The sequence below is a fragment of the Nilaparvata lugens genome, chromosome 4 (assembly GCF_014356525.2).
Source record: "Nilaparvata lugens isolate BPH chromosome 4, ASM1435652v1, whole genome shotgun sequence".
NCBI classification, from domain to species: Eukaryota; Metazoa; Arthropoda; class Insecta; order Hemiptera; family Delphacidae; genus Nilaparvata; species Nilaparvata lugens.
In genome coordinates, this window is record NC_052507.1 from 34,774,491 (window position 1) to 34,787,923 (window position 13,433).

Here is a 13,433-nt window from a genome sequence, read left to right on the forward strand (position 1 = left end):
GACCGCTATATTCATTTGCCAAACTACTGTTACGTAAGATATCAATGTTTATATCTCCTATTAAAACCGCATTCTCATTCTTATCAATATTTCTCAGAATAATATCTAACTCGTTAAAGAAAACTTCAATATTAGCAGAGGGTGATCTGTACACGGCAATCAACGATACGAAGCAGTCGAATGCTTGTAATCTAATCGAGACGATATCAGCCTCCGAGCTCTCACAATTGACACAGTCAAACTTTATGCCATCCATCACAAACAAACACAGACCGTTACTTTTGTTCAGCTGGCCTGGCTTATCAATAACCGAGTAACCGTCTATTCTGTAATCAAAAGATCTGTTTTCAGTCATCCACGTCTCGGTTAATACTATTAAATCGTATTTAATCTTGCAGTTTTGTACAGTGTAAATGAATTCATCGAAATTTTTACTAATACTGCGGATATTCATGTGTAATATATTTAGGAAATTTGTATTGCCCATCTCATGCCCATCCACATGAACCACTGGATCAAAACCGAAGATATCATCACTTTCAATTGCATTAAAACATTCCAATTCAATCACCTCATCAAAATTATACTCATGATTCATTAATATATATGTTTAAAAACAAAAACAAAAACAAAAAAAAACAAATGGAAAAATGTTAGAGACAGAAAAAATTGTAAATATATAGAACAAAACAAAATCAAATAACCAGTTCACTGCGCATCGAGAAATATTAATTCAGAATTTACGGTTTCTCATAATTATTATTATTCACTTATTATATTCGTCCAAATCCTCATCACACATAATTCTTCTTGTTCGCGAATTTTCAGTTTGTTTTACGAAGATCTTGCAATCACGAACCCAGACAAACGCGAGTTTCTTCTTCATTCTCAGGTCCTTAGCTCTACCCAGTAAACGTTTGAAGAATGGAGATAAATGTTCATTGACGTAGACCGTTGCGGTAGGTAGTTTACTGCATATATCGCTGGATTTAATGACTCTCTTCTTTCGCGAAGCTGTGATCCACTCAATCTTCTTAGATCTTGAAGTAAATTTTGCGACAATTGAAGAAGACCCTTTAGCATTGGGAACTCTATGAACGATGGATAAGTCCTCCTTCTTGAAGCTCACATTTATCGTTTTAGCTACCGATTCCATGATGAGCGGCAAATTCTCTTCTTTAGTTTCGGGAATCCCAACTATTTCCAAGTTATCCAGTCTAGTGTACTGTTGGAGACTGTGAATTTCCTTTTCCAGACGGTAAATATGTGATTTATTGTCCGTGTTTTGTAACTCTAGGTCGGCACATTTTTGTTTCAAAACATTATTTTCGTTAGTGAGCGTGTTAATATGCTTACATTCATATTCAAACACCGGTTTCTAATGAATTCTAATAGGAAAAAATTTACTGTAATTATAGTAGCTAATACCATTGGATCTTGAAGGATTTACAGTCTGCCAATGTGTGAACTCATTAGTTCTTCATGAGAGCATTCTGAACACTTTCTGCTCTGCAGAAATAGAGCACAGGTATCATTGGATCTTATGAAAATCTTAACACATTTGCAGACCACAAATTTTCGGAACTTCTCTAACAACCAATGCTATTAGCTATTATAGCTAATTCAGAGTGAATGTTTTCCTTATTCAGTACCTACCTTATGGTTTTTGTAGAATTTGTGACAAGAATTTGCAATGGTACTATAGGTCAATTATTTTGTGAGAGCGCATATTGCCCTAGTTTCACCCTCCTGCAAGAAATTAATAGAATAATAATGTTATTCAATTCCTTTTAACATAGCCTACCTGTTTGGAAGAATACAATTGATTGTTATTGCTGATAGAATAACAAAAACAGTAATAATAGACAGTAGCCGACAGTAATTCAAGCTATTTACTGAAAAAAACAAGCCGTTTTCAAAAATCGGCTTGTAATTTGGAATATAAACGACCTATACCTTGGGATATCTACTGATCCCATCTTTTCTCTATGATTTTACTTTTATATAGTGAAGAATATGATTAGAAGAGTAGCCTATGCTTATGTACATAATAGATGAATACCTAATGAATAACTAATCAAATATTGCTAATGCATGCTTTTAACGTGATTAACCATTGATTTGAGTAAAAGAGTTGCGCAGACATGCTTACGCCTGTTGCAGCAGCGCCCAGCTGCCGCAAGGAGCAGACGCGCGAGTACTACTCGGAGAACGGGTGCCGCAGCCGCAAGCCGGTCAAGATGGCCAAGTGCGAGGGCTCGTGTGGCGCCACCTGTTGCCGGCCACGCAAGTCCAAGCGCCGCAAGGTGCGGCTCATCTGTAACGACGGCACGCGCTACACCAAGGACGTCGAAATTGTGCGCAAGTGCGCCTGCACCAAGAAATGCTACTGACTATCTGGCCCCTCCCACATAGCTCTGCCACGCCTACAGCCACGCCCCACGCACATCGTCAACGCCCACTCACTGCACCAACCACCGCCAATCACTGCCGCCAGCCGGCTCTTCTCCTTCTTTGTATATATCTCTGTGCTCAGTACTCTATTTATTATCGTCATGTGGTCACTGTGTGTCTGTCTCTTTCTTCTCTTTCCTTAGGAGTTAGCCTTGGCCTTTAGCGATGTTGTGCAGCCTGCTAGTGTGTGTCAATGCACCCAAATGTCAATCTCAGTACAGAATTATTGTGAAAACAAGGTGAGATTCCAAATGTTGGCATGTGAATCGCATAATGTAGTAAAAGAATCAAGAAACAAAAATATAAGAAAAAACAAAAAAAAAACAGTTTCTACTTGACAGAGCCTTTTTTCTACAATTATTAGACTACTTTGCATAAGAACAGTGTAAATTGTTGTTTTTATATGTTTTTTTTTTGCTGAAGGTGATCCCCACATGAGCTCTTGGCTTGTACGTGGGTTATGAGGCAAATAATAATGAGAGATGAATGAACCTAAAGTTTTAGGTGGGTTCCGAACCACCGGAAAGTGATTTTATAACTCATGAATTATATTCAAAGAAGTTGACTCAAGCAGCCACCATTCCAACGGGAGTTTATTTCAATGCCTCTACTATTTGTATCTTATAGTTTTTTTTCGGATGATGCCCACATGAACTCCTAGCTTGTGCGTGGGAAGTAGAAAGTGCGTGAGTGATTTGATGAGATGACCAAACGTCCTTGCCTACCGGCAGGATTCGTACCCACGACAAGTAGCGCTAGCAGACTGAAAGGTGCAACACACCAGTGGTCTCGGGCCAATCTGGCAATTTGAGATGTCGGACGCTCAGGAATACGTTCGTATGATGTAGCATAGTTCCAATTTGACTACAAGAGCTCATGGGCAGAAAATTCAGAATTCAACTAATTGAGAGCTAAGAAAATCGTAAGTAAGTAGGTCTATTCAACAGTAGAATTTGGAGATCACCGCAAACACCGATTGATAGAGATAAAAATATGACTGAAGATCTATTGAGAAGCATAGTTTGAGTGAAAGACAAAATTATCTCGGGAAAGAAGGTTCCTACTGTAGTAAGAGGAAAACAACCTGAAATTTAATATAAAAAATACAAAAAAAATGTTTCCTGTTTCTATAGATGGACCTTACTTCAATACCAACAATTCGAAACAAGAAGGATGAGTTGATTTTTAATCTACCAACATCCTCTACAGTACATTTGGAGATAATTAAATAAAAACAGAATCTTTCAAAGTTTGAAGTTGATTCCACAAACTAGCTACCTCAAACGAATTATAAGATGTCGGTCGTTAGAGAAAAATTTATTCTCGTCAATCTCTATTTGAATCTTGAAACCTCGTCCAAAAATAATAATTGGGATTATGATTAGCCTACAACTAATAAGTCAGCAAACAGTTGTATCAATATTCTATTTCAGAATTCACTCTTTTGAATTCACCTTCACCTTCACGCTAACTCTGTTCATTTGTACCTATGTCAATTTTCCTAAATGTTCGACTTTAGTCAAATAACTGTAATTTAAAGTGAAGATGCAGCTTCAATGTATACAAATAGGTCTATATATTATAAAATGATTACCTATCATATTCCAATTGAAATTTAAAAATCTATCTTTTTCATCCACTCAGTAAATTGAGGCCCCTTTTGTATATTTTATTCAATCTCTTCACTCAAATGAAGCAGCAGTTGTTCAAGCAATTAAGATCGTTTCTTTTCCCTATTTATAAAGGATATAACTATTTAATTCTGCGAAAACAAATAATCCAGTCCACCTAATCCATAGCACGAAAACTCATGTCAAATTTGTATGAATGGAACGAAAATGATCGATCAAATTTATTTTATCCATTCTCAAAAACAAGAAAATATTCAGAGATTGTTCATACCCTTCCACCATAAACCATAACCATGTTTAATTATTATAATTTTGGAGAATAATATATTTGTGAAAATGGATGGTTTTTTACAATATGAAATTATTAGATACCGTATGAAAATCTCACAGAATTTTAGTTACATGACGGATGTTCCCAGTTGATGCTTATTCTGTTCAAACAGTTTCTAACATTGAACTTTACGTATGGTATTAATTTTTATTAAAACTCAATTCAATAGCCTTCAAAATGAATATCCAAATATTCTATCTGACAGAAAAATAATGACATGATATTGAATTACCGATATGTGCTCACAATACTCAATAGCAGACTGCAACACATCGTTCTGGCTTAAATTTAGACCACAATAATTTATAATTTTTTTTGCAATTAATTTGCCCACTAGTCTTTGCTTATCTATTTCATTGTCATTTAATTATTCTAACGAAATATTTTATTTGAAAATAAATTTTTATACATTTTCTATTTTTGTATTTAACAATTTATTATGGTGTATTTTAATACTATTATCAGCAGTGTTCTTTTGTTGACAACGAGCAGTCATAGAGTTTTGAGTGAAAGACGTTTTAGTGAAATGGAATACCGGATGCCCAAACGCAGGCCCAGTGATGGTTTTGGTTTTTGCAATCAGTATGAACATGTGGTGCGTGAGTGAGTAGCCTATGCCAGCCCAGCAAGCGTGACCAGCGCAGCGCAGAGAATCGTGTGTACCTACATTCTATGGAGGGGCCTCTTGATTTGTGTATAAGTAAGGCAACAATTTTGTCTTCAACTTCATTTTGTTAATAAGCCATTGAAAAGTTGATTTGATTTGCCAGTTTCTTTTTTATTTTGTAAATAACATACCTTTTTGAAATAAACTGGATACATGTTTCACTCTCATATCTATATATGTTTTATATTATTTCTATATTATGTGAAATGATATTACATTAATACTCTTAAGTTCTCTACACCTTTAAACTAAAGGCGAATTGTACAGTTAGATTTTATATAGTTATTAATCCCTCCACCATTGGGAAAAATGCATTTACATTTTGTTAACAATTCTATTATTACAATGTTCTATTAGTAAAAGTGATGCAATTCTCAACATGCTGAACCATTTTGGATCATTGAAAAAAATTATAAAAAGGCATGATTACCCATACTTTCCTCTATGAAAATATATTTCAATATATATTCTCTGTAGAGCTATGCATTGGTGTGAACACCTATATAATTATTGTTGTGATAGTATTCAAGAGATAATTTTCAACAAATAATTAACTTATGTCAGGGGAGTATTCTGTGTGAACTGTAGTATTGTTCCTGATCTTATGAAATATAGAATATTATGACGTATTCGAAAGAATATGCACAATATTGCTCTGAATAATCAATAGTCTATATAGTACGAAAATGTATAATCTGTGAACAGTAAGTTATTTACAACTTTGTTGTACGAGTAACAAATCCACTTCAACTCCACATACAACTTAACTTTTAATCTATCTATTTTAAATAATATTCAACATTGTATAATCAAGTTTCGAATTTGTCAAAATCCGATTACTCTTGTGATTTACCCGTTTTATCAGTAAATTTGTCAATAAATTCATGAACTTGCGAAGCATTGATCATTGAAAATATGTATTGTATGTACAACATAGAGCTTACTAGGAGTGTCTTATTAGTGTCATACTCATTAAATTTCATTATTCCAATAGCTCTGAACAAACTACCTCATGGAAAGAGATCATTTATTTGATTGATTCCGAAATGAAATAACTTAATCCAAGAAAATCAATATCTTACTTGTAAAATTCTTAACATTTTCAACATCAAAGTTTCAAGTAGTAATTTACTAGACCTACTTTATATTCAAAGGAATTAACAAAACTTGTTATCTACTCTCATTTTATTTGTATTCTCAGTCAGTATTACTCAATAAAGGATTGATAAAGTTCATAAACCACACAATCATCACATCGACTAATCAATTCTTGTTCTTTTTTTAATAAGAATTTATATATTTTTAAGGTTTCTACTATCTTTACTTTTAAGTTGTATTGCATACAGTAATTTTCCAACAGCTAACTACAATTCTACTGTTAATGATGATTAAACAGGCCTCTATTCGGAGTTTAATTCTTAATTCATTTCATTATTCCGTGAATTTTAATCTTTTAATTTATTTATTTCTTCACCATACAAAAAAAATCAATGTTTGTAAAGCAATGTAAATAGACCACGTTTAATATTATCATAGTTGGCCTCTACATGCATTAAAATGTAGCTGTAAAACTTCATAGTAGGCCTATATGAATGTCGTGCAGAATAATCATAATAAAGTTTTATTTGTAATTTTCCTATTCGCATGAAAAGGTAGGTTTTCAATGTAAGTTCGTTAAATGGTAAAGAAAGATTAGAATGTATCCACTATGAAAACTTGCAATTTAATCAGTTGTTTATATTTGTAATATGTATTCAAAAGTGTTTTATCGCCTAGAGTCTCTAGTATTTAGAAAATGTAGCATAAACTTTGATTATTTATTTTTGAAAAGTGTTTTAATAATGTGTTATGTTTTCAATGTAAATATTTTGGTACATCTAAAGATATTGTCTAGTAGTACGTACTACAGTACTGTATTCAAATGAAATCTTTGTAACATCAATAACATCACTATTGAATCAAGTATTTTATTAATATATTTCTTACAACTGAGTCTTCTTCATAATCATTATCATCATATTGAATATATGCCACATGACATACAAATTGATTATTTTAATCTTTGATATTGATATTATATTGGATATGAGCAGGACCTCCTACATACAGTAGTACCTTTATAGGAAATCCTGGTGTGAGAATCTCATTCTGTGCAATACACATTTTTTACCATCTTTGATTACTCCAACTGAGCTATGTAATAATTAAAAGCTATCCAATATCGTTATTATTGAGAATAATCATCATATTGAATCCCCGATGAATAATCTGCCATGTTCTTATAATATCACGCCAAGTCGAATATTTCATAATTACGTGAAGTTTATCATGAATTGAAAGGAAATGTTTTCAATAACTGAAAGTCAACTAGATCCCAGTCTTCATCCCATTATTTGTTGAATCGATGTTCCCTACCCAAGCTCCTAAATACCGGTACTGCATGCTTTGAAATTTGAGAATTTACGATTCAATTTTTAAAATATTAATTATCTTTGACTGAGTGCCCAATCAATCCCCTCATCAGTGCTATGAAAGAATTATAAATTGAGACTCTCATTATTCGGCTATAGTACTGTACTGGTTCATGTGGCATAATCATGTTGTTATCTATATAGAGACAGAAACTCAATTAACCTGTGGATTTTTTATTTTGTCTGTTACAAAATATTATATTCAGAAAGAATTTAAAAGTTTGTAAAGTATACACCAGATGAACATAAATAAAATAAAGGAATTTTGTATTGGCTGTCGTATATAATTATTGTTTTTTCCCATTCCAGTAATCTAGTTCAGTAGTCGTGAGAATCCATGATTCCAAAATTCAAATGAGTTCTATTGCATAATAACATTAATCATATTTCAATAATACTAAATGATGATAGCCTTTTAGGAAATAATACTAAAAGAACCATCTGAATGAGTAGTAAATAGACGACTGCAGGGAAAATTTGTGATTGGAAGGGTCTTCACCCTCGGTGAAGCAGGAGAAGCCCCCTACCAAGCGTGAAGCGCGGAGGCTTTTATACCCAGATGGCAAAGCCCCTGCCTATTGTGAAGCGCAAGTCAAACAAAATTGAATTATTGGATTAAATAATGATAATCTAATTTGGAAAATTCACTGTGCATAAGAATTAAGATGAGAATTATATAACTGTGAATGAAATAAGCAAATTGAAGATCAATTGAATATTAACTAATGACAATATACATTTAGCAAAATGTGAAATGTAAATACAGTACCGTACTTCTATTGGATAACATTACAAATACAACAAAGGAGTTCCAAAGGTGTAAAGCACATGTAGGCTGCATACTAGTGACGATTATTATGAATAAGTACTATTATGGTAAGAAGAGTAATGTGAATGTGCCACAGAGTTTTTGTAATGATAAACGACCTGCCAGCCCACATAGGGTCCAATACATAACTTACAGCAGTACTTTAAACAGATTATTCCACATTCCTTCACACCATGCGCTGATCTGAGAGGCCTTATGCGGGAGATTGAAGTTATACAATGAATCGAGCATTTCTCTAGTTTAGGACAAATGACTTTGCATCAAATACAGAGGATACTAAACAAATCAATTTCAATTAAAAATATTGAGCCGCTACAATAATCCAGTTAGTGTGGAATTTCCAGATTTTCATATGGATTCAAAATTTACTTGAGAGCCTTGTGTAGAATATTTAAGCTCTGTAGCCAAGTAATCTATTTGCTGAGAAGTCTAGCCAATGTAGTGCCCAAAATATTTTCAAAGGACAGCATACTTTTCATCCTTTCATAGCATCATGTATTATGGTGTTTACAGATGGAATTAAATAGAGAATGCATTTATTCAAATGCTAATTAATATATAATTATTATATAACGAAAATCCTAGATAAATGCTGTAAATCACCCCGAAGACTTCTGCTACTGCAGACATTGACAACCGGGTTAACAGCTAGATGGAAATTCGATGAGAACTACTACGGGCTAGCAACTAATTTTTGGATAGTAGTTCTCATCGAATTTCCATCTAGCTGTTAACCCTATTGTCAATGTCTGCAGTAGCAGAAGTCTTCGGGGTGATTTACAGCATTTATCTAGGATTTTCGTTAAATAATAATTATATTATGGTATTCTTTTATGGGACAATTCAGCTTTCATAAACGAAATTTTCATTGTGCGAAAAACCCTGCAAATAATTAGTTACCAATTCACTATATTTAGAACGCTGTAGACTATTATTAATAAAAAAATATAACTTTAACTATAATTCATCTTTGCATAATCTATTCTGTTTTCTATACATTAGAAAATCTACACTCCGTAAATAGGCCTACAGTACCAGAGATTGTCAAGAATCAGTTTTGAAACTGTTGGGCAAAACGAGATGCTCAATAACCTACTGCTAACCTCATATGGAGTACACCCCTAAAGCTCTTTAAAACAAAAGTTCATGTTTGGTTGGTGGTATAGAGCCCATTTTAATACTGAGTGAGTTTTATGAGAGTATCAACATTCCTAAATGCATTTTTGTAATTAATCAGGCCTTAATGTCATTTATGTAATACTTGATTTATTCCAATTTGTAATTTATTGAAGTGTATAAGTACTGAACAAAAAAGCTGCTCAAATCGATTTTTTATCCAGAAATTCAGATAAATGCTACAAAATAGAATAAATAATCTCAATAATAGTAAATATTTTAATAACACAATAGACAATGACTTTTATGTTAGTTTATAACAATGAACTTTAACAATTTCACTTTTCCAATGTCAGTGAAAATGATAGAACGACAGTGTTGCCGATTCTCTCCCTTGCACTGCCTCCTATAGAAGGTAGCTGTGAATAGATAGATATCAGTGAATCTGATGTACTATTGATTGTTTATTCGTGTTTGAAATAATCAATTATTAATTATATTCTATTTGTCGAGAAAATGTATTCTTCAATGATTTAATAATAAAATGTTCATGATTGAGATCAGATATTTTGTAGATTAATTAGGCCTATATTATTTTCAAGTTGTTAAGAAATAATCTGGCAACGTTACTAAGTTTGAGAAGGATAGTTTCATCTGATTGATAAACAAGGATAGCAACACCAATGTTAATCGAATACTGCCATTGAAACTTAAACCTTACCAAAGCTCTGTATGTGGATAGTCTTTCGGGTACATTCAATTATAGTCATTTTGCTGCCAAGTGAAACGGATTGCCGGAATTCCATCAGCCCTGAAAAGTGGAGTAGTGACAAACTAACTGGGTCTATTCCTATTTTACATCTATAATTTCTTGGCAGCACTGAACCTGTATCCTATTATATTAAGTGAACAATTTCTGTATTTATATATATGGTTATTTTTATATCTGGTTATTTATGTTCAACGGATCTCGAAAACGGCTCTAACGATTTTCATGAAATTTGGAACATAGTAGGTTTATGATATAAAAATTCGATTGCACTAGGTCTCATCCTTGAGAAAACTCACTGAACGACATTAAAAGGATAATATTCATCCTTGACTGAAACAACTGAGACTTTCGTCATCTGTGGATGGTAAAAAGTGAGCAAGTTATTCTGTGGAAAATCAAAATATCACATCCCCGAAATTCGTAAGCTGACGTATAGCCAGCTGTAAAGTATAAAGACGATCATTTTAGAGAATTGTGTTCTGTTTATCAATAAATAAAAATAATGAGCAAAGTTCGGTGCCCCGATATTTCCTCTTAGTTTGTAGTAACATTGGAAAGGCTGAAAAGTAAATAGGCCTATTAAAAGTGTTCATTATGGAAGTTATTGGGAGTTTTAGTAATATTCTCATATTGGGGAATTCCACCATATTCAGGGAATCAAATTGATCTCCTTCCAGTATCTCAAATCAAATCAAATCAAGTTTTATCCAATGATATCACTTACATGACAAATTCCATTATACAAATTATATTACAGATCATTGAATACAATACTGTTTGCCTAAGAAAAATCTTATCTGCAAACAGGAGTGAAATACATTCAGAACTCAACTAAAAATTCTTATCTATAAACTCAAATGAAAATACCTATCTTAATCGAATTTAATTATCTTAATAATCATCACACACACCATGGAGAAATCATAATTAATTTTAAAAAAATTTGAAAGAATATAAACAAGTGACTGTCAAGTGTATTCATCTAAGAATGACAAAAAGCTCATTAATCTCAATCGGAGAATGATCCATCAACCATAGGTGTAATTTAGATTTGAAAGATTTAAGATTATTTGAATTTTTAATCTCGACGAGCAGACTATTGAAAACTTTAGGACCCAAGAAAATGAAGCTCTTTTGAAAGAGAGTGCAGTATGATCTGGGTGGAATTATTAACCCTCTAGTATTACCTCTTGTATTATAAGCACCTCGATTGCCACTTAGCCTAAAGAACATGGAAAGAATTTTGAATACATATAAATGACGCAGAGGCAATATAGACGTTTCTCTGAAAAGGGGGTAAGAGTGAGCACGTCTAGTTTCACCACAGATAACTCGAATAAAACTGCCTTCTGCAGTATAATAATTGGCATAAAATTTGATAAATATGTCGAGGACCAACAAGAAATACCATAACTCAACCTGGACTGCACAAATGCAAAATACATGTTCAGAATAATTTTATTTGGGAAAACATTACTGATGTAATAAAACTTTCTTAGGAGAATGAAGCAAGATCTTTTCAGTTTCCTGATATGGAAATTTCAATTATAATTAAGAGATTGGGAGAAGAAGAATATACATGCTAAAAGACGAACTTTAAACCCTTAAAAACAACCCTTAGAGTTGGAATATTGCCAAAAGATTTCTTAGTGCGCCTCTAAAAGGCCAACTGAACATACCTACCAAATTTGAACGTTTTTGGTCCGGTAGATTTTTAGTTATGCGAGTGAGTGAGTGAGTGAGTGCCATTTCGCTTTTATATATATAGATAAAAATAACGAGCAAAGTTCGGTGCCCCGATATTTCCTCTTAGTTTGTAGTAACATTGGAAAGGCTGAAAAGTAAATAGGCCTATTAAAAGTGTTCATTATGGAAGTTATTGGGAGTTTTAGTAATATTCGCATATTGGGGAATTCCACCATATTCAGGGAATCAAATTAATCTCCTTCTAGTATCTCAAATCAAATCAAATCAAGTTTTATCCAATGATATCACTTACATGACAAATTCCATTATACAAATTATATTACAGATCATTGAATACAATACTGTTTGCCTAAGAAAAATCTTATCTGCAAACAGGAGTGAAATACATTCAGAACTCAACTAAAAATTCTTATCTATAAACTCAAATGAAAATACTATCTTAATCAAATTTAATTATCTTAATAATCATCACACACACACACACACCATGGAGAAATCATAATTAATTAAAAAAAATATGGAAGAATTGAAACAAGTGACTGTCAAGTGTATTCATCTAAGAATGACAAAAAGCTCATTAATCTCAATCGGAGAATGATCCATCAACCATAGGTGTAATTTAGATTTGAAAGATTTAAGATTATTTGAATTTTTAATCTCGACGGGCAGACTATTGAAAAATTTAGGACCCAAGAAAATGAAGCTCTTTTGAAAGAGAGTGCAGTATGATCTGGGTGGAATTATTAACCCTCTAGTATTACCTCTTGTATTATAAGCAACATATAAAAAAAATAGAAATAAAAACGTTTTCAACATTATCTCTATTTTAATCACAAAGACTGTCAGTTATATACTTTGACGTTTAAGAAGAATTGCAATCTCTTTCCCTTTTCTAGAATTTAAAAAAAAATAAATAAGAATCAATCAATTTAAAGTTTCCTTTTCTATTTTGCTGCACGTAAGCATGATGGTTTTGTTTTTCTCTTTCGCATGTCTACAGACTAATTTTTGCTAAAATACTATTACTACAGCTAATAAATAAATTGTTGTTAATTTGATAACACTTTTTCGTAATTATAATATAATTCCGTAGTCCAGTATTATTATAATTTTTTTTTTTTTTTTTTTTTTTTGCTTCTACTAATATATATCTTCCTATTGTTACTGTTTCCCTATCTTACTGGCTATTTTGTTTTGTAAGTCATCATCGCAGTTAACTATGACACTCAAAATAATAAGAACTTCAAGAGATCAACCAGGAATCATGTATGAAGGGTTTCGTTTTAGTTAAGCTTTGCTCATCCACTATCAAAACAGACTCGCTCAAGTCGACTGTTGTCGGAAAACCGAGTGTTCATAATCATAAAACATAGTCGGCGGGACAAAAAACATCAGAGCAAAATGAAGCAGAGGAGGCTGATTGTGATGCAGCGGGTGATTCATCATTTGGTGGGT

General features: G+C 32.7%; 1 protein-coding gene and 1 long non-coding RNA gene across 2 annotated transcripts in view; one reads left to right on the forward strand and one right to left on the reverse strand.

Moving 5' to 3' along the window:
* Positions 1 to 7,829, forward strand: part of LOC111046664 (protein slit) — a 451,676-nt gene extending 443,847 nt beyond the window's left edge. Inside the window, exon 25 of the mRNA XM_039427372.1 lies at positions 2,135 to 7,829. Coding sequence (XP_039283306.1) covers positions 2,135 to 2,393 — 259 coding nt within the window. The 3' untranslated portion in view covers positions 2,394 to 7,829. The remainder of the gene's footprint in view (positions 1 to 2,134) is intronic.
* The window catches only part of LOC120351153, a 41,191-nt gene that overhangs the window by 16,205 nt on the left and 11,553 nt on the right, over positions 1 to 13,433 (reverse strand). The window contains exon 2 of the long non-coding RNA XR_005571207.1: positions 1,657 to 1,749. This is a non-coding gene — a long non-coding RNA (uncharacterized LOC120351153). The remainder of the gene's footprint in view (positions 1 to 1,656; positions 1,750 to 13,433) is intronic.